Here is a 21,976-nt window from a genome sequence, read left to right as displayed (position 1 = left end):
TCATCCGGGAGGGACTCAGAGTAGAGCCGCTGCTCCTCCACGTCGAGAGGAGCCAGTTGAGGTGGCTCAGGCATCTGGTCAGGATGCCTCCTGGACGCCTCCCTGGTGAGGTGTTCCGGGCACGTCCCACCGGGAGGAGGCCTCGGGGAAGACCCAGGACACGCTGGAGGGATTACGTCTCTCGGCTGGCCTGGGAACGCCTTGGGATTCCCCCGGAGGAACTGGAAGAAGTGGCTGGAGAGGGAAGTCTGGGCCTCCCTTCTGAAGCTGCTGCCCCCGCGACCCGACCCCGGATAAGCGGAAGAAAATGGATGGATGGATGGATGGATGGATGGATGGATGGATGGATGGATGGATGGATGGATGGTGTTGAAAGACTACAATTCTGCATGGAGCCAAATATAAGGGATCAGAGCCAATTAGAAATCCAAGAAAATGTGAATGTCCCAACATGCACTGAACTCCCAAGACACTAAAACATCAAATGTCTTTATTGTCAAATCAGTCTGACATAAAAGAAAACCCAACACAACCACTGACGTTCAACATAAACCAGGATTAGACTAATCATTTTAATAATTAAAACAGTTAAATATGGTTTCATTGATTCTCTTGTTACTAAACATAAGTTTGATAAAAAAAAACTTTGTGACAATATTGCATTTTCTAATTTTTGGAAGAATGATCCACCTGAGTGACAAGGCTGTTACAGTTTCACCAGCAGGTGTCACTAGTGAGCAATGAATGAAGCATCTAGTAATGAACCTTTTTGCAAAGCAAAGGGCTGGAAAGCTTCATTGCTTCATGAGGCTGCATTTGCCCATCACTAACTTACAGCACAATCCAAAAGGGTAACAAGGAACAGAACCATGAAACCTGGTGGCGAGGGGGACGATAACAGGAACTGACGAAAAAGGTGACGAGAGGATCAAGCGAGTAGTGGGTGAGAAAGAAAAGCTTATTTACTGAGAGGTAGACCACTGAGACAAAGGACCTAGGATGATGAGAGTGATGGAAGCAGGAGGCTGACTGACAATAGGAAAAGAGAAAGTGGCACACGGAGTGAGGAAGAGTACAAAAGAGAAGAAAAAAATGTAATAGCTACACTAACAACAAAAAAATCAGAGCAACAAAGAATAACTATAACTAATAAACAAAACAAGAAACACCCAGAAGAATGAACTAAAGGAAAAGAGGAACAAGACAGACGTCACTAAAATAGGAAAGTCACACAAAATGCTAAAACAACTCAACAACCTGTAATCCCGACAGAGACAAGAACATTTAAAAATAACAAACGCATGTATTAGGAAAAAGAAAAACAAAATGTTTTTCTGCTTTTATTTTTAATAATGACAGTTTTGGCCCTCCATAACAAAGCTGTATCCTTCACAGATGAGGTGCTTGCTCAACTGCTATTAGCAAACACACCCACCCTTATTCCACTCCTTCCAGTTACATCACAGCTATTTCCTTCACTGCAGCCAGACTGCTTCGTTCGTGTAGACTGTCCAGAGTCCACGAATACCGCTCAGCTTTTCTTCACTCTCACCACTAATTCAAGTGACAACCTTACGCACTAAAGGTAAACAAAGTATTACTTTTCATTGTTTTAAGCAGGAATACCAGGAGACCTTTTGTTTTATGCTTTCCATTTACTGAATATTGCTAAATTAAAGTATAATTCCATCTGAAACCTATTAGGAGTATTCTGACACAATAACATTGTTGGCTTAGGTTATGAAAAACCTAGCAAAAGGGTTCTTGGACTAGATATTTAGTATCTTCCAAAACATAGAACATTTCAGGCTGTCAGATAACATCGTAAACATTATTGCAAACATGTAGAATTTATCTCTGTGATTTAACAGTTTTTACCACTTGAACTACAGTATTGAGCAACAGACGCATTTACATCACATTTCTCTTTGTATGAACACTATGTGATAAAGATAAGCTTATCTTAAGGCCATAGGTGAAGAAGTCTGCCAGTGAAATCAACAAAATAAAGAGCACTTGGATGTTGGACTAAAAGATGGGATATATCTTTTGTGCAATAAAGTGTTTTGCGTCTTGAGTCATGTTCTTCCACATAAAGAGGCTTTTTGTTTGTTTTAAAAATATTTTTCTTAAACTGAACAGTATTTTTTTTTCTTCAGCAGCACATCTGCAAAACAGCCACATTCCAACAGCCCCTCCTGGTCCTGCTCAGACATGTCGCTCCATAGCTTTGGGCTTGAGCCACTCTCCTGCCACGCCTGGAACAAAGATAGGACTCGTACGTGAAACTGCATTCATACCAACATTTAACCATTTCTTTTTTGATCAAATGTCGCCACCCTTGATATTTTTTTCACTACACATTGTTGGTTTATTTAAAAGAAAAAAGGCCAGTTCATTTCCTGTTCCAGGATGGTTGCTACCATTCTTCCTGTCCTTATTGTGGTAATGTTACCAGGACAACCACATAGAATCCAATTATCAATACAGGAAATGAAGTGAAAGAGCTTTAATGCAGACATGTAGCTGCAATTAAGCTGCGGGATATTATTACAAATGGTTCCAGTATATAATGCATACAGCTCACCCCTGTTAGTTGGAATAACATAAAATTGCTATTTCTGATTGCTGTTACATTTATTGATATTGACAAAAACTGTAAGTATGTAAATTTGTTTGAAATTCATGTTCTAGTCTTTCTAGGTTTTAAAAGTATATTTCAGCAATGGACTATTTGTAACTGCATGCTTAATAGCAGAATGCTCACAGAGAACATATTTTTCATGTTTGCTATCTATATTCAGTTTAACATTTTAATAATGGGCAATTGGACTTTATCACATACAACAGGTTATAAATAATGTATTCATAAAGAACAGCCATTATTTAAGCATTAGCTGTAAGGTATTGTGTCAGCTCACTTTTTAGGCTCTGTTTATGATAACTGGGTAATTTTTTAAACAATACTTTATATGTTTACTGCCTCATCAATGCAATGAGAAACAGTGAGGATCTACAGTAAAAAAAGAGATTCATTACAGGCCTGGTTACTCTGGTTGTGGAACAAGCTATTAATAGTTTCAAGAAGAACAAACTAAATTATAACATAAAATATTTAATAATTTTCCTTTGGTTTAAATAGAAGTATTTTTGAATAGAATTTAACATAAAGTAATGCAGTACAAACTCCAAAAGCACACATCTGCCAACCAGAAATAGTAAAATAAATGAAATAAAATAAAAATCTAAACAATGTCACCAGTAAGCAGAATGAGGTGAAGTGAAGAATACTGTGGTTTCACCACAGCTGACTATGGTTTCCTCTGCAATACATTTCACAGTGGATTTCTTGTGTCATTATATTAATATTACATGTTTGAACATACATTCTTGCAGAAATTGCTGTGAGTCCTAACAACAATGTGGTGAACATTTATGAGAAGAAAGGCAAAGATTGGCATAAGATTCACGAGCTGACTGAGCACAGTGGACGCATCACAGGTAGTTACCAACAGGGCTGAAAGTAGTTTTAAATTCTTGGGGTACTATGACAAAAGTATAAAGTAGGGTTAGGGTTAGGGTACCTAAATTCTGAACATCATGGCATGGAGAGCATCCCAGTTTTCCATGTCTGGCATGTAACCATTCATTGTATCTTTTAAACTGGTTCTATTGGTCCTGTGTCCAGACAGAGGGATAATCAGTAGCCCAGCATCATGACCTGTTTGTTCTGAAGATCCTGCAGCTTCCACTTCTCTTCCTAACATGGCGCCTCCTCACCCTGACTCTCATACTGACAGGAGGAACCACAGAGCTCTGTTAGGTTAAAGCTCATCTTCTGAAGTTGGGATATTTTTCCTCCAACAGATTCCAGAGGAATCACCTCAAACCAGATGTTGGACTGGATTTTATTTCAATGTCATTTGTGAATGTTAGAACCTCATTTTCAACATCCATCCATCCATCCATCCATCCATCCATCCATCCATCCATCCATCCATCCATCCATCCATCCATCCATCCATCCATCCATCCATCCATCCATCCATCCATCCATCCATCCATCCATCCATCCATCCATCCATCCATCCATCCATCCATTTTCTTCCGCTTATCCGGGGTCGGGTCGCGGGGGCAGCAGCTTCAGAAGGGAGGCCCAGACTTCCCTCTCCCCAGCCACTTCTTCCAGCTCCTCTGGAGGAATCCCAAGGCGTTCCCAGGCCAGCCGAGAGACGTAATCCCTCCAGCGTGTCCTGGGTCTTCCCCGAGGCCTCCTCCCGGTGGGACGTGCCCGGAACACCTCACCAGGGAGGCGTCCAGGAGGCATCCTGACCAGATGCCCGAGCCTCAACTGGCTCCTCTCGACATGGAGGAGCAGCGGCTCTACTCTGAGTCCCTCCTGGATGACCGAGCTTCTCACCCTATCTCTAAGGGAGAGCCCAGCCACCCTGCGGAGGAAACCCATTTCGACCGCTTGTACCCGTGATCTCGTTCTTTCGGTCATGACCCAAAGCTCATGACCATAGATGAGGGTGGGAACGTAGATCGACCAGTAAATCGAGAGCTTCGCTTTTTGGCTCAGCTCTCTCTTCACCACGACGGACCGGTACAGCGCCCGCTTCACGGCAGACGCTGCCCCAATCCACCTGTCGATCTCCAGCTCCCTTCTTTCCTCATTCGTGAACAAGATCCCCAGATACTTAAACTCCTCCACTTGAGGCAGGACGACCCCCCTGACCCGGAGAAGGCACTCTACCCTTTTCCGGCTCAAGACCATGGCCTCGGATTTGGAGGCACTGAGCCTCATCCCGGCCGCTTCACACTCGGCCGCGAACCGCTCCAGTGAGAGCTGCAGATCACGTTCCGATGAAGCCAACAGGACCACGTCATCCGCAAAAAGCAGAGATGCGATCCCAAGGCCACCAAAACGGATCCCCTCAACACCTCGGCTGCGCCTAGAAATTCTGTCCATAAAAGTAATGAGCAGAATCGGTGACAAAGGGCAGCCTTGGCCCTATTATTTTTAAATTAATTAAGCTGTTGCCTTGCAGCAAGAAGGTTCTGGGTTCGATTCCCGGTCTTTCTGCATGGAGTTTGCATGTTCTCCCTGTGCATGCATGGGTTTTCTCCAGGTACTCCGGTTTCCTCCCACAGTCCAAAAACATGACTGTCAGGGTAATTGGCCTCTTCAAACTGCCCCTAGGTGTGAGTGTGTGTGTGTGTGTGCATGGTTGTGTGTCCTGCCTGTCTCTCTGTGTTGCCCTGCGACAGACTGGCGACCTGTCCAGGGTGACCCCGCCTCTCGCCCGAAACATTAGCTGGAGATGGGCACCAGCAACCCTCCCGACCCCACTGAGGGACAAGGGTGTAAAGAAAATGGATGGATGGATGAATTTCACATAATTATTGCGGTAGAAGCCATTTGTTTGTTAAATACTTAATGAAACACATTTGTTTGTTGTGAATGACGTATAGTGACAAAGAATGAGGTAATTAGTCCAAGTTTGTCGTTTATTGAACGTTCAGAAATTACAGCAGCTGTGATGAGCCAAGACAGACATCTGGTTTGAGGTGATTCCTCTGAACCTGTTGGAGGAAAAATATCCCAACTTCAGAAGACGAGCTTTGTGGTTCCTCCTATCAGTATGAGAGTCAGGGTGAGGAGGCGCCATGTTAGGAAGAGAAGTGGAAGCTGCAGGATCTTCAGAACAAACAGGTCATGATGCTGGGCTACTGATTATCCCTCTGTCTGGACACAGGACCAATAGAACCAGTTTAAAAGATAAAATGAATGGTTACATGCCAGACATGGAAAACTGGGATGCACTTCATGCCATGATGTTCAGGATTTAGGTCTCATGGCATCTCAAGGTGTCAACATTGCAGCCAGTGGGCTGAAGGAAATACAGGTCAATTCTGTAGCAATTCAAGAGCTACCAGCTTTTATCGCTTCGCGAAATAATCAGCACAGAAACTCCAAAGCACACAAAGAAGCAACTGTGTGTATATATATATATATATATATATATACACACACATATACACACACACATTTTTGTCATAGTACCCCCAAGAATTTAAAACTAATTTCAAATTTCCCCCCTGGTTATCACTCCTGAGGAGGACTGCATTTCACTGGTTTACACATGTTGTACTATAAGATGTGGACCCTATTGTGTATGTATATACAACAATGAATACCTTATTAGAACTTCTATTCAAGGAAAAGTTTGATGAAGGACATTACATAGTTTTTCCTCCAGATAACTGGCAATTTAAGACTTAAAGTGAAGTGTTTTTGCTAACAGGAGGATCTGCTGTCCACAGGTGTTGATTGGGCACCTGTGTCCAACCGTATTGTGACCTGTGCCTCTGATCGTAATGCCTATGTGTGGACTCTGAAAGATGGTGTGTGGAAGCCCACTCTTGTCCTGGTACGCATCAACCGTGCTGCCACCTGTGTGAAATGGTCCCCGCTGGAGAACAAGTTTGCTTTGGGCAGTGGAGCTCGGCTCATCTCTGTCTGCTACTTTGAAAAGGAGAATGACTGGTGAGCATGGTTAGGATGATTATGATGACCCCAAGCAGAGGTTACGCTAGACTTTTTGTTGTCTAACGTTTTTGACGCCGTCAGTCAAAATGACTGACAGTGTCAAAAATAATTCCATCATATTCTATTTATACATACCAATTTAAAAAAAATAGTAAATGGCGCTGTATCAAGTTCATACGACACCAAAGTGCTTTGCACTACATTCAGATAAGCCAAAAATCATAGACCATGGAGGTTTGAAACTTGGGACCTGGGCACATCCAAGAAAAAGAAAAAGAGTTTCTTGGAGGTATGTCTTAAAATGCACAGAGAAGCAACTATTTTGGGGAACAGGGCACATTTTTGCCAATTTTCACGTTTACAAACCTTAAACTTTATCAAACTCCTCCTTGGGATGTTGAGGTATTGGTTTAATTCTTGTTCAGTATGCAATTAAGGAGGGGGAGTAAAAGTCAGCAAAATCTTTAGTTTTTGAGAATGTTTAAGGGGCATGGCCAAGAGGAAAATGTATGGTGTGGATTTAGGTTTATGTGTTTTTTGTTAATTTAGTCCTTGTGTTGTGTCTACTCATTAATTGTTCCCAGCTGTTCCTCGTTACCCTGATTAGTCCCCTGTGTATGTTACCCCATCTGTGTCACCTGTTCTCTGTTGGGTCCTCAATGGACTATTAAAGAATATTATGATACATTGACTCAACCCTGCTCTCTCCAGAGACTACTCGAGGTAGCCTCAAAATGTATCGTCAGTCTGCAGGACTGGTCACCTCTAATTCCTACAATGGACTTGACGTTGCTAATGGAGGAGGTTGAATGGCAATGCCAGGCAATGTTTGCAGTGATGATCAGCGAGCCACTTATGCCAGACATTCTGGCCTTCTGCTCTCCATCCTCCTCCACAGCTCCAGTCCTTTCTCTGTCATGAACCAGTTTGCAGCATCAGCCCTAGTAAGTGGGCCTCCCAGTGCTCTGTGCAGAGCTAAGCTAGCCTTCCCAAACCTGAACCAGCTAGACTCCCCAGGCCGCCCTCCACAGCCTCTTTATGGCAGCCTTTTCTTTCTCTCCTCAATAAAAAACTGCCTACTCCTCTATTTAGCCCATGTATTAATATAACATAGAATTCTTGTTTAGTTTCCTCTGTTCTGCATGTCAACCCTAAGCTTGTTTAACATGCCAAAGAAGTCTAAATTTTGGATCAGGGTTGGGCTATTGATTTCAACATTAATCTGCACTCTGCTGCCACACTGGAGATTGGAATTAAAAGAACTGTTTTAGCCAAACTTTAAATGTGCTTTGGAACCAGACATGCTCCAAAGCGTACTGCCCATAAGTCTTCCATATGTTATCAGCAAGATGCATTTAATTCACAGTGTGAAAAGTTGAAAAGTAAACTAATTAAATACGTACAGTGGAAAATGGAAAAACTTTATGTTACAGTATTACTATTGGAAACACTAAGCACTAATTTGTGCCACAAAGTGTAATCAAATACTTTGGGAAAGACCTTTTTCATGCAATATTTGCACATTGAACTTATAAAATTATTTCTATGTTTTTGCCAGTCTTGGCAGGATTTGTACTCCATAATAATATAAATGTGGAGCATTATTTGATAAGCAGATTGTTAGGATTTTCAGCAGATCAGACACAGAGTTTTGTCTATCTCAGGTGGCTGAGCAAGCACATTAAGAAGTCCATCCGTTCAACAGTTCTCAGTCTGGACTGGCATCCCAACAACATTCTACTGGCAGCTGGGTCTGCAGATCTTCACTGCAGGTAAGACCAGAGTCCTGCCTTTATACATCAGCTAAGAAACAAAAACATTCACATTTTTTGTGACAGTTTTAAACCCTTTCTGACTTATTTTTAAAAGTTAATGTTGCTATCTGAAAATGTTCTTTCAGCTTAGATCAGTGTAGCTGTTAAAGCTGCTGCGAAACCAGCAGATGCTATAGCAGCTCTCTGTACTTCTCAGGATTTTCTCAACCTACATCAAGGACATCGAGGACAAACCAGGTCCCACAGCTTGGGGGACCAAGATGCCTTTCGGGGAGTTGCTGCTGGAGCATAAAGACTGTGGTGGGTGGGTGCACAGTGTCTCCTTCTCCGCTAGTGGAGACCAATTGGCCTGGGTGGCTCACAACAGCAGCCTCACTGTGGCTGATGCAGCACAGGGGAAGGAGTGAGTATAGATATTCTTCATCTGAAAAACCAATGAGTGCTAAATAATGCAGTCCATATCGTATTACAGCCTTTCTCATCCTTGTACTCAGGGTAACCCAGCTAGCCACAGACCTTCTGCCACTTCTGAGTGTCCTTTATGTCAACCCTACAGATATTGTTGCTGCGGTAAATTATACCTGCTCACTGCTTGTATGTATTGTGTGATACAGAAACATTTCAGTGTTTGACATATTCAAACACTGGAGAAAACCAAAAAACCTTAAGAACCTGGGATTCTGATAACTCCCAGTAATTTTCCCCTGACTTTAAAATTTTTAAAATGCATTATGAAGACAAACATATTTTCATTGGTGGCTTTGACTTTGACTTGATTTATTCTCCTCTGTCTATTTCAGGGCCACGATTGTTGCCCTTACCTGTTTACCTACACAGGTCCACATGCCCTGGAGTGTGTGAAGAAGCTGGATATCCCAAAGCAGACATCAAAAGGCAGTTTGTCAGCCATGCAGCACTTCCGTAACCTGGACAAGAAGGCCACTGAGGAGGATAACAATGAGCTGGAAACTCTTCATCAGAACAGCATCATGTAGGAGACACTGCCTCTCTCTCTCTCTCTCTCTCTCTCTCTCTCTCTCTCTCTCTCTCTCTCCCTCCTCATCCTACTATCATCATCAAATTTTAGTTAAACCCCTTTTATTTATATAGATTAAATTCCATTTATCTACCTAGCCTATATTCAAAATATATATCCTCTAAAGGCACTTTGCAAAAAAGGTTAATTCAATCCAATCATACAGACAGATTCAGAGTTAATTTAGATGGCAAAACATGAGTGAATCAATGTTGAAATGTTAAACAGAAACAGTGAATCCACATTGAAGCCTGACATTGAAACAATATTGAAAGTGGTTGGTGACATGACTGACACCATATCAATGTTGATTCAACCATCATCTGAATGTGGATCTATATGCACATTTTAGTTTTACATTAAAACAATGTTAGGACTCAATGCTGATTCAGCCTTCACCTATTCCATCTGCATGCATATTTGTATTGATTTTATACTGAATCAAGAATATGGGATCAATATTGATTCATGTATATTTTTGGTATGATAAGCCTACATCATAACATACCATTAAAAGTTTCTGCCCTGATGTTAAATGCACAATTTTATTGGCAAATGTTGGGCATTATGTCATTCAAAATTCTTTACCATATTTCCAAAAATGTGTGTATACAAACTAAAAACAACATGGCATTAATATTACATTTTATTTAAGATAACAGGCACAGATCTGAAAATATATTTCATTCCTTTTTGACTGTCAAAACAACAATCTATTGACCATAGAATAACAGAATCCATGAGGTGAAGCTTTGTACTGTATGAACCAAGGAAACAGTATGAGTTGGGGTAACTCGGCTCTGGGTGAGTACAACCAGAGCTGGTTGGCATCACTTTGGATGATGCCAACCAAATTGGATTGTTGCACGGCAAACCTCCTGCTCTGGTGCATAGTGAAGCCACTTCTTGACAGTTTTCCTGTAGTCCTGGTCAGTCAGCTTTGGGTCAAACGGCCGAGCAGCAGCTGAAAAATACAAAAATAAGAGTGAGGAAGACAAAAATGTGAAAAATTTTGAAACATGGTTATTGGTCTGAGAACAAACATAGAGACTGTACAGTTCCACTTGAACACTAACTGTTAAATGAATAAGAACACACTAATGAATATTCATGAATATGTATCTTAGACTTAGGTTACTTGATATATATGATCACATTTACCTATTGGACTGCAGCATAGGCACAAAACAATGTAGTTTTTGTTTTCAGTAAACACAGTTAAGATGAGAGTAAAATTCCAAACTTGCAATATTGCAAAAGTGCTCAGAGTAGAATTCAATTCAGAACCAGTTTGCAAACAAGCCAGCAGCAAAAGGGCTGTATGTTTAGGACATAACACTAGTATAAAAAAGGGGGAGGCAGACTGCTCCACTGCTTGTAGTGACTTGTAGACATTTTTATGTCAACACATTGTGCACAGCCAGTAATAATATTTAAAGACAAGAAAATGTACAAAAAAGGAATCACAACTGACTGTTGTCAACGTAGAGTGCTTAATTTAAGACGTGATGAATCCCCGCCTCATAATAATAAAGTTCTCCCACCCAGAGCACAAGGAGGAGGAGGGAAGGGGAAGCATTGCGACAAACATCATACATTAATTCAACACTGATTACCAGTTCTTCCCAACCATGGTCATCAAGGTGCACTGACTACATATTTTTTATGTTCCCCTCTTTCAACACACGCCATTCAGATGATTGCAATTCAGCAAAATCAATTGAAGCAGGGGAATGCCTAAAACCTGCAAATAAAGTGTGCCCTGAGGACGAAGATGAAAAACGCTGGATTAGACGCTGGCTTTTTAATTAGAATTAAAATAGAATTAATAATTAGAATTAAAATGCCAACAACATTGAGCCAATGACATCTTTTCAACGTTGGTTAATTAGATAGAATTTGACGATTGATTGTTGATCCACCGTCAATCGTCGACCTCAACCAAAAAGCAACCTTTTTGTCCATAATTTAACATTGAGTTATTGCTTGCTATCAGCTTTCAACATTTGGTCACTGTTTGGGAGGTACAACTAGTTTGACTTTTGAAAGCATTTCTCACAACTGTAATATGTTTTGACCTGCAGGCAGCTGTGCGTTGTATCAGGGGAGAAATCCAAAGTGGAAAAGTACAGCAGTGTAGGTCTGGATGGAGCCATGGTGATCTGGAATTTTAAGGTACAATGTCAAGTTAAAGCTGTAAGCAGCAATGGGCAGCCCTCAGTGCTCAGCGCCATTCCAGTCTCGTGGCAACTGCCGGAGCTCTAGCACCACCATCCTGCAATCTTTGTGAACACTCGCATCATTCTCAATGTTCTTCGATAGGTAGCGCATTTGGCGAACCTTGCAATTCACCTTCTGTCCAGTTTAATACAAGTCTAGCGGCAACTCTTTATAGTGGGGTTGAAAACCACCCTTCTAGTAAGTGCTGATAACTTTCTGTTTTATGGCGAATGATTGGCAAGGACTTCCCCCAGGCAACCACGTGTGGTTAACAGTTAGTGGATAGAGTTTCAATCATATGTCATGCACAGGGAAAAGCTGGAGGAATAATACTCATAAGAGAATAAAAGAAGCACTAATTTGGAGGCCTAAAATGTGGGACCTGAGTGGTATGATCTAAATAAAACCAAGGTAGCAAATGTGAGCAGGTTTTAAAAACGAGCTGATTAAGATTGACAATTTATTACAAAATACGTCTCTAAAAAAATGCAGGGCAATATCACGCAACCTCTGTGGAAAGAAGCTTGAGATAAAGTCTTAGAGAAGGGAGGTGGCGCATCCTCTCCAGAATTTCTCCATCACTTGGCCAGCGCTCATCATCCAGGGCCTGGTCCTCCCTTGCCAGCATTCCTTTTCGGCCACCTCCAGCGATCACCAACGCTGGGTCTAAGGCATTCTGCCCACACCGCCAGATCTGGGCAACTACACACCTGCCAGCTGTGTGCGATCCGCGTTTACTGGTGCCACGTCTCCCGGATCGGTGCACTTTGCCCCACCGCTTTGCTAGTCCTGCCAACCAACTTCTCCCCGGCTATTGCCGGCTATTGCCGGATGCAACCCTCTGGCCAGCACTCTGTGTCCTTCTCTCCGTCCGCCTCTCTCAACCACTCCACTACCCTTTTTATCCCGCCAATTTCCTGTTTGTATGCTGCTCCGGCGGGCCGTGGGTGGTAATGCCACCCTCAAAGATATACACAAAAAGTGAGGAAACACAGCAAACCAAAAAATAATCTCAAAATAATGTAACAGCAAATGTAAGTAACTTCAAAATATCACAGAAAATCCAAAAAATATAAAAAACACGAAAATAAATAAAAAAAGAGGCCAGATTACCATAGTAAACATATACAAAAACTCAAATATTACTCAAATTGTTCTAGAATTTTTGTATTTTAAAGGAATTCTAAATGGGCGTGGTCAGATGACGTAGAGTTCAAATTTGGTACGCAAGTAGAATCCCTTAAGACGAGAAAAAATGTCTGTTAGAAGTATGTCCTAACCCAACAGAAAGTTAAAAGGGCTGAGGAGCAATTCCAGTTGCTCCTCAGTACTTCTAATTAAATTTTTTTTTACCTTTGTTTTAACTACATATGTGTACAGCAGAACTGTGCACAAGAGTCAGCTCTCACGTTTAGTCAAGAGAGGAGTTGCTGGCCCTCAGGAAGAGCACGGTGGATGCAGGCATAACTGGGGCTAAGCTAAAGACCAGGCTTGCCGATAACCAGAGGCATCGAAAACCAGAGGTTGACCCTAACCTTCGATATGGAAGGTCAACTCACTACCCAATAAGATGGACAAGCTGTCTGTGTTGGAGAAACAGCAGATTTATTGTGAGTGCAGCCTGTACACCCTGACAGAGACATGTCTAATTGGTATCATACTGGATGCTACCATTGCTCTGTGCAGATTTACAATGGTCAGAGTCCATAGGGATGCAAAGACATGTGGAAAAATCAGAGGAAGCAGTTTGATCATCTGACAAGTATAGAGCCAGCTGCTGTCTGTGAAAGAATTCAATGGGTCACAGCACAATTTCAGATGCAATATCTTGAACCTCTCGTAATAATATCTGGAGATTTTAATCATGTCACCATGGATTTCACTCTGACTGGTTTATGCCATGTTGTCAACTGAACAGGATAATCAATTTACTGTACACTAATGTCTTACACCCACGAGTCTTACACTGGTGCCACTAGTGTAAGACTCGTGGGTGTCCAGATACTGTGATTCTCCTTTGTAGAATAATCCACAGAAATAATTGAGCTCTTTCTCAGTGTCGGACATTTAAGGTAAGGTAAGGTAATTTTATTTATATAGCACATTTTCAGCAACATGGCAATTCAAAGTGCTTTACATGAGTTAAAAGGAAATACAAACAAAATAACAAACCAAAGGAAAGAAAAAAAGAGGATAGAAAACTAATCTAATGTTGTTCTAAAGTATGTAAACTAAGTGCTCCTGTTCAGGGTTGCTAAGTATCTAATTCCGTTTCTAAATGGTGAGTACTCTACAGTTTCTGATAAAATAAGCTAAACCTGATCTAATTCCTTTTCTGGGTTAAAAGTAATATAAACTAAGCAGTGACTGTTCCTGTTAAATATTTCTGGATTCCAAGTTCGTAGTTATTCTAATTCTAATTCTGATTCCATTGCTGGGTTGTATAATATTGATCTAAATAGTGCGTATTCCACAATTTCTGATATTACTAATAAATTAAAATAATCCTTTCCTGGGTTAAATAGGGAGAACTCCACTTTTTCTAAAACAAAAAAGAGGAAAGGACACATTAGGGCAGATGACAACATCCAGACAAAACAAAGGGGCAAAACAAAGACATGAGTGAAGGCGGTGACGTCAAAGGGCCACAAAGAAACGTTACTGAGCCTCCTGGCAAAGACCGATAAAGGTGTTGTTTATGTAGGAATGTCCTTAGGAGCGTTCAGCTTCGCAACTCCATGGATACAGGAGGGGGTGAGGAGGAAAGAGCGTTGTGTTTACATATCTTTGAAGACATTAGAGATGTGCAGCCCTTCCAAGGCCACACGGGGAAAGCCAATTCATAAACAGAATGTCTTAGGTTGGGAAGATTATGAATTTCAATCTTCCCTAAAGTCTCTCTGATACATCTCAGTTCCCAATCATCCAGATTAGTTTGGTCGTTCCACTGAGCTGAAATGAGCAACTTCTCCAAAATTGATTTCATCTGGTTAGTGAGTTTTAGAGTCCTCGTCTCTGTCCACACCAACAGTCCGAGTGTTTGCTGGTTCGGCCAAGTCTGTCACAAATTTGTCTAAGCCAGGAATCCACAAGCTCCAAACAGCATATATTCAGGATGAATCCTGCCGGGTGTGTCCCCACAGGACAAGAGGCTCTCCTGTGGCCAGACTTCTTGTCGAAGATTTGATCAATTGCATTGAGAGATCGGTTGACCAGATCCATAATTTGTAGATTTGGATGATGTGCAAAGAAAGGCTCCAAAAATATAGAAAAAGACAGGACAAAAACAAAGCAAGCAGGACAGGCATGGGCAGGGAGGGCGTCCGCCTTCATCGAGAGCAAGAGAGAAGATTTAATTTATTTTCCGCTACTCAATCAAATGTCATCGAACTCAGCTGACCCGCACTCAGCTGTTCCCGAACATTCGCTCCTCTCCCCCATCCGGGGAGCCTTTCAAAATAAAACATTTTACATTCTCATAACTCCAATTTTCACGCTTACACATACAAGGCGATTCCCCTGCCCCCACTGGTCACTCATGGGAGCTCACTGCCTCAGATTATCTTAATTTCTGTGTAGACGTGGTGCCGGCCTCAAACCCCTATGACTGTTCGATGTTACCCAAATAACAAACCATAGGTAACACAGGGAGTCATGACTGTCCTCAACCCAAAGAAGGCCTACAGGACTAAAGATGAGAAGATAAAGGCAGCATATAGGGAGGTAAAGCATTGCCTGAAGAAGGCAAAAAACTGCTACAGGAGGAAAGTGGAGCAGAAGCTGAGGGAGAACTGCTTGAGGGATGTCTGGGATGGTTTTAAAACATTACAGTTTCACAAGTACAAAGTGTTTGAAAACTACTAGTTATAACTAGTCCAATATGTTCTACTATTGTTAGTTTTAGCTCAAGGCTTGAGGTAAAATGAAAAATCTTAATGACATTTGACAGCATAATAACACTTGATGATAAAATTTATAACTGGTGATACATGTTACAGTCTACTTGAGGAAAGGAAACATATTAATGACAAATATGGTCTCAACAGTCACAGTTGAGACTAACAACAAATGACAGAGTAATCTAATAATACACAGAGATACATGACATACTTTAAACAATATCAACTTTGTATTAAAAGTGTCCTCATTTACTTAATGACACCTACTGACAACAGTCAAACATTCATGAAGACGCCGTTATGTTCATGACGGGTGTTATATCATGTTTATGACAATGTCATGTCAGTCTTATGCACACCCCTTCAAAAGTGTTACCGCGTCTTGTCGTATGATGTGGTGTGTTGGGCCGGAAACATCTCCAAAGCTGACGTTTCAGGCTGGAGAAACAAATCGGTCAGACTGGTTCAGTCGGCACAAGGCTGGACTCTGGCAACAGTAGCAGGGAGGAGAACGTTGCAGAAACTCTTGATTATTATGGATAATGCTTGCCAACCTCTGCACACTGTTATTAGCGGCCAGCAAAGCGGGTTCTGTGGGAGTTTGCTGCTTCCCAAGTGCAAACTAACAGATTGAGGGACTCCTTTGTCTCTGACACAATTGATCTGTTCAACTCCTCACTAGGAGAGACGAGGGCCGACAGGAGCACAACAGAAACAAACTGACTATAAGATTGGGATGTTAATATTATTATTTTTTTGTTGTTTTATTTAATCCTTTAAGTGTCTGATGCATATCTAGAGTACTGTGTGGGATACAGAAATGACCCAAAGGGATTAATAAAGTTTATGTCTGTCTTTCTATATATTCCTTCCAATGATCAGCACTCATCACATTTATACTGTCAGTTGGTAACGTCGCCTTAGTCCCACTGCTTTTGAACAGGAACTCATCTGTTTTACTGAGTAGTTGTCTTCCTTTTACTCTTTGATTCATACTAATTTAAGCCTGTGTCTGATGACATAGAACAACATGAGGCTGAATGCTTCTCTCAACACTGACATGTGGGTGTGGCAAAATGGCAAAGTCCAATCTTTTGTTATTAGATGATGAGTTTGGTGCATCATCTACTTTGCACCAAACTGGACATGAATGACCTTCATTAACCTCTAAAGAGGCAAATAGAATTATACTGGAATTTGACTCCAGTGTGCCCCATGGAACACTCCAACAGCCATATTTCCCTGATATGTCATCTGTACCAGATTGTTTGAGCATTAAAGGAGCACCGGTACACACATTGGTTCCTTCCACTCAGAGTAGAAACTGAGGATTATTAGGTGACTCCTTCAGCTTCTCCCTGTGTATGATAACCACACATGATGCATTCAGAAGCCTACAGGAAGACCTCACCAATTATTATTAACAATTAACAGGAAGTGAGAATTACTCTTCTGCACAAGATGAGTTTTTAGTCAAACCTTAGAGACTTTTTGCTGGATTCATACTGAACTGGATTCATTGCCATTTTCAAGATTCACCAAATGTTCTGCCAAGGGGACAAGTGAGAGCATTTCCGACAGCGATGGATGGCGAGGCAGGAAAACCTGTAGCCACCAGTCACAGCGGCTGTTTGCTGCTATACTTATCATTATTATTGCTGACTGATGATCAAAACACTATTTTAGGATCATTTAATATGTTTTCTTCCTTGTTTTGCAGGACTGAATCAAGACCAGCCTACTTTTTTTTCTAAAACATCTGCAGAACCATTGTGTTTCATAAACAGACAGTTTTCTGTTCTTTGTTTTTGCTTTGAAGAACTGGAAAATACTATCATCGCTAGGGGAGCTGCATTTTTATGTGGATCAAAAGAATAATAAATAAAGCTTTCTTATTATTTTATATTGTAGCATCATTCTGTGGAGACAGTCCTTCAGAACTGCATACATCAATTACATAACATTCAGTTCCTCATTAGAGACAAGACAATGTACACAGTGTCATTTATAATGACACGTTTACGTTTCTAACCATGTGATCGTCTTGGCTGCAGGGTCGTCCTCCTTTAATGTCATCATTTGCTTCAAATATACTGGACTGACAGGAACAAAAAATATTAGGGCAGAGCTTCTATATTTTGTGACTTGTAGAATGGAATCTTAAGGGATAACTTGTGTCTGAGTGAAAAAAAATCAAAAAAGTTTTCTGACACAGGTATGCAGATTTATTTGGTAATATTTGTTTCAGATCATTTGGGACAAAACTGTAAGTGTAAGATTTTTTAAAGTGTGATTCAAAGAATACAATTTATATCTTGTACTTTAGATTTTGAAGTGGTGTAGCTGCTGTTTGTGAAAGATCGAAAAACATCCACCATTGCAAAAACTTTGGAAGTTTTTGTTTTTCCTGAAAATTCAATTCCTCAGTTACAAACTTTTGCACTGAGAATGCCTCCGTACTACTTCCTGTCCTTGCTGATCACCCCCACCGACGCGCTCATTTTTTCTGGGTGCAGGTGTCCCTTTGACCACTAGATGTCCTTATTCAATCAATTTTCGCTTGACAGATGCCTCCGGGGGGAGTGAGGGAAAGAAAGGAGGTTCTACTGTTGTCCGTGGCTCGGACGTGTTAACCACGCCCCTCTCATGAATAATAAATACCACAACAGGAGAAGGAGGCTCGTGCCAGAAGGAAATGTCCAGACGTCAGCGCTTGTTCACTCGTGGACAGAGATGAACGGTCATAATGTTACCATCCTTGAAGGATAATAATACTCTTATTTCCGGTGATGAAATGGGCGTAGGAATACACTGGAATCCGCCTTATGTACTTCGACCCGCTGGTTTCCGCCGCGTATTTACGGAGGAGGACGGTGACCAACCAACCGGTCATCTACCAGCCACACGTCGTTTTTATCGCACGTGTATTGAGGACAAAACATTAGTTGAGGTGGGTTTACTGCATCTTCAAGGCTTATTTCAGTGTGTGCGTTGTGTGAAACCGAAGGAAGGATGTTATTGTAAAGAGTTTTGTTTCATGTTCGTGTGAACAAATCCTACATGACATCTTTCAAATTCATCAAAACAAAACGCACCCAAGCCTTTGTAATTATTATATTCAAGTAAAAAATGATAAGTGACCTGAGGTTGATACACTGAACAGATTGATCTGGATGTTTAACTTGAGATCAGTAATATTACTTGTGCTGATGGATGTTATAGTCACTTTGTGCTGATCTCAGCAGGTCAGTGCTGAATGACCACAGGGAGTTCATCCATATACTGTCCGTGATGCTACAGTCTCTTTTCTGTGACATGGTGCCTGTAGTGTGTGACTGTTTCACCTGTAGTTGTAAAACAACAACAACAACAACAACAACAACACTGTAGTTCTTCTGGGAAGACTGAAAATAGACTAATTGGGCTGGATGTTTGTTAGGCAGCTGGAGATTTATAATTGTTTTGACAGGAAACATCAAACCTTTGTTTGGATACTGCAAGAATAAAGTTCACATTTCTGGCACTGTTGAATTTCACAGTGTAAGTAATATGAACCTGAATTCATATTAAGTTCTTCTTATATACCATGTTCATGGAGAATCTAATACCACATGAACAAATTGTTTATTGAGGTCCTTTGTGTTCCCTGCCTTGTCTTGCTATACAGTAGTAATGCAAATGGATGTAATCCCATAATAATCTCCTTTATCCTGTACTTCATAGTTGGGGTTTAAACCTGCTTCAGTTAACTTCCCCCCAAATATCCGTATGTCTAGTATTAGTTTAATTAGATGACTCACAATAATATAAGACAATCCCCTTGAGTTCATGGTTCCCCCTGGTCAGAATTTCAGAAGTTATCTTTGTTAGGAAGCACACCAACTGCTGCAGCATGCCATAGATCTTGCAGCAACCTCTCTTTCTGGCTGTGAAAGTGCAAACTAGTCCCTCTTAAGAGGACGTGAGTGGCCATACATCCATAGGGTCAGCTGTTGCTGATTGGGACTGAACTTTACCCCAGGCACAGCTGGGGTAAAGTTGATGCTCCTTAGAACAAGTGTGGGAATTTATTTCCAAGATTTAAGTTAACTTTATGGTTATTGATTCCAACACCAAACCATTCGAACAACATGTTCCATACAATTTCAGTCCAATTCGGTTTATTTTTGTAGCGCCAATTTACCACTGATGTAATCTCAATGCACTTTACAAAAATGGGTTACTAATCCTGTAAACACACCCAAAACATTATAGAGATTCTGGTACTGGTACCATGTTTTATACTTCTCTGTATATTCCGACTGTTTTTTTTTCTAACAAAAGTAGTTTGCATTTGATTGTAAAATAAAACATGTGTTTTGAACTTTTCACTCACTTTTTAACTGTTGTTTAAAACAAATCTATATTATTTATTTATAACACATTTACTACCCAGTACAGATAATCTGGTGATGATAGTTATAAGAAATGTCCAAATAAACCACATATGTATGTATTAGTATTCTTCCAAGAAAAAGAGAGATTTGGAGGAAGTATTTGTGAAACAATTTCTGTGTGTTGATGCAGTATTTATGTAAATTGATGTAAGTTAAGGATGAGGCCAAAAAAACATGTAGTTTCAGGGTGACACACAGGCCAGCAATAGAACATGCTCCCCATATGGGAGGCCTAGTCTGGGGTTGCAGTCCTGACCTCAGGGCATTTGATGAACATTCGTTTCCCCATTCTCTCTCTGCCACTTTCACATCTAAATAGGGGGGCACTGATCACTCAGCCAGCTGATAAATTGGAAACGATTTCCTCAGTTTTGGGAGATGGGTCATCGACTGATACTTGTGAAAGCGATTTTATCCACCGATCTTATTTACCAAAGGTTTAAATATCAACCACTGCACTCTTTTGCTCTGGCATAGGAGAGGTTTGATTGACAGACCCAGCCACCAGGTCATGTCTGCACATTTGTAGTTAACAATAGTGAAACCACTGTTGCCATCTCAGTGACTTCTTTGCTATATTTAGCAACATTTCAGAAACACAAAAAGTTAGTATCGGCCAAAATTAGAATTGGCAGTTCAGGCTTTTTACAGATTGCTGATCTCTCTCTCTCTGTCTCTCATATTGTGGTGGAAGATCATGTTTGTGTTGTGAGGCAAGGACACCTACAACCTTATACAAATAAAGTTCATATTTCTCACATCTGGTGGACATGGTGGCAATGTTTGCATCTCAAGTTTTATTTGCTTTGTAAATTAGATCCTGAACTAACATGGCGATCTGTAGTGGGCACTTCTGAGAGAAGGCTTACAACGAAATGAATACTACATGGGATCCAGAAGAAAAGACTAAATCAGACTGAAATCCACTGCAGTACCACTATAACACAGCAGTGGCACCGAGGGGAAGAACAGCACTAGTTGGGAGCAGAGACAAAACACTGGCTGATCCTTCCAGCAGCAGCAGAAGCTCTGGAGCTACTCCTCAGTCAGCAGCTCCTAAACTGGAAGAACCCAATGGTAGGTGGTACATAATGTTGAATGATTCAGTACTTTCAATGATTAAAATGTACTGGCGCAAAGTTTAATATTTTGCCATGTCTAATTAGAATGTGTGCAGCTAAGTACAGATTGCACTTTTCTCATTTGTAAAAATGAAGCGTTGTTAAAGAAGAAATTTATCTCTGATCGCCGTGAACTGATTACTAATTTATGCGGTAATTCAAAAACCAATCATTCTGGTGCATTTTGGTTGCCTCAGGATCAATTTATTACTTTCAACTATTTGTTCTGAAACTTTTTATCTATTTGTGCCCATTCCAGTGACTGGTCTTGAAATTAAATTGGAACCAGTCACCCGTTCCAATTTATTTTGGTGATTTGTCTCTTTTGTAATCACTTTTCCAGCAAGAATAGCTAATAATATCTCTGGGCTTGTGCTTTACCAGAATCACAGACATCTTCAGGTTACTGCAGGTTGTCCTGGTGCTCTGCTTGCACAGACTTTAGTTGATCCAGGAATTTGTATTTAATTAAACCATAACGCTCATTTCTAGCTGTTTGTGGGCACATTAAGTTCTATTGGAACATTGTCATTAATGAATATATTTTTATATTTTTATAATTTTTATATCATAGTTTCCCAAAATCAGACATAATATATGAAATGCAAATATGTGAATCTCCCCTAACTTATCAAATTAAGTATACAATCTGTAAAATGGTAGTAAACAGTTTTAGAAAGTTTTGTCATTCAAATCAAATGTATACACCTAAACTATTTATATATAAAGTCTAATTAATGTTTTTGGATGCATGTTTTTGCAGATGACAGATGCAATATTGCAGTCGGAAACCCCAGCATTAACTCCTGGCACAACTGATGAATAATTTGAACCTTACATGACGGATGACTTCACATCTGACCAGTGCCAGTAGCCCCCTCTTTCCCCCCACAACGATTTCATTCATGTGGTCCTGGAGAACGTAGCCATGCTCCA

General features: G+C 40.8%; 1 protein-coding gene across 5 annotated transcripts; it reads left to right on the top strand.

The window, feature by feature from the left end:
- The first annotated feature begins 1,443 nt into the window (after positions 1-1,443).
- LOC103468132 (actin-related protein 2/3 complex subunit 1A-A) lies at positions 1,444-17,386 on the top strand. 5 transcript variants are annotated; one of them, XM_008414994.3, is made up of 10 exons: positions 1,444-1,585; positions 2,160-2,278; positions 3,397-3,501; positions 6,406-6,550; positions 8,218-8,325; positions 8,525-8,731; positions 8,823-8,898; positions 9,129-9,319; positions 11,449-11,539; positions 17,204-17,386. In XM_008414994.3, exons 2-10 carry the CDS (start codon positions 2,215-2,217, stop codon positions 17,207-17,209), a joined length of 993 nt encoding a protein of 330 aa, XP_008413216.1. In that variant the 5' UTR covers positions 1,444-1,585; positions 2,160-2,214; the 3' UTR covers positions 17,210-17,386. The 5 variants fall into 5 exon arrangements, with proteins under 5 accessions (XP_008413216.1, XP_008413214.1, XP_081465779.1 ...); XM_008414992.3 differs by having other exon boundaries at positions 6,328-6,550; XM_008414993.3 differs by having other exon boundaries at positions 1,448-1,585; positions 2,163-2,278; positions 6,328-6,550.
- The last annotated feature ends 4,590 nt before the right edge of the window (positions 17,387-21,976 follow it).

The sequence above is a fragment of the Poecilia reticulata genome, chromosome 8 (assembly GCF_904066995.2).
Source record: "Poecilia reticulata chromosome 8, P_reticulata-male-v2, whole genome shotgun sequence".
In the NCBI taxonomy this organism is placed as follows: Eukaryota; Metazoa; Chordata; class Actinopteri; order Cyprinodontiformes; family Poeciliidae; genus Poecilia; species Poecilia reticulata.
The sequence above is the reverse complement of the archived record's forward strand: the minus strand, read 5'-3'. Positions and strand labels throughout refer to the sequence as shown.

What these genes read in the sequence shown, in the direction of transcription:
- LOC103468132 (XM_008414992.3), top strand. Translation starts at nt 2,215, where the DNA reads ATGTCGCTCCATAGCTTTGGGCTTGAGCCACTCTCCTGCCACGCCTGG. An exon ending in CTGGAACAAAGATAGGACTC is followed by an intron (nt 2,279 to 3,396) that starts GTACGTGAAACT and finishes ACATTCTTGCAG; the next exon opens with AAATTGCTGTGAGTCCTAAC. An exon ending in TTTGAAAAGGAGAATGACTG is followed by an intron (nt 6,551 to 8,217) that starts GTGAGCATGGTT and finishes TGTCTATCTCAG; the next exon opens with GTGGCTGAGCAAGCACATTA.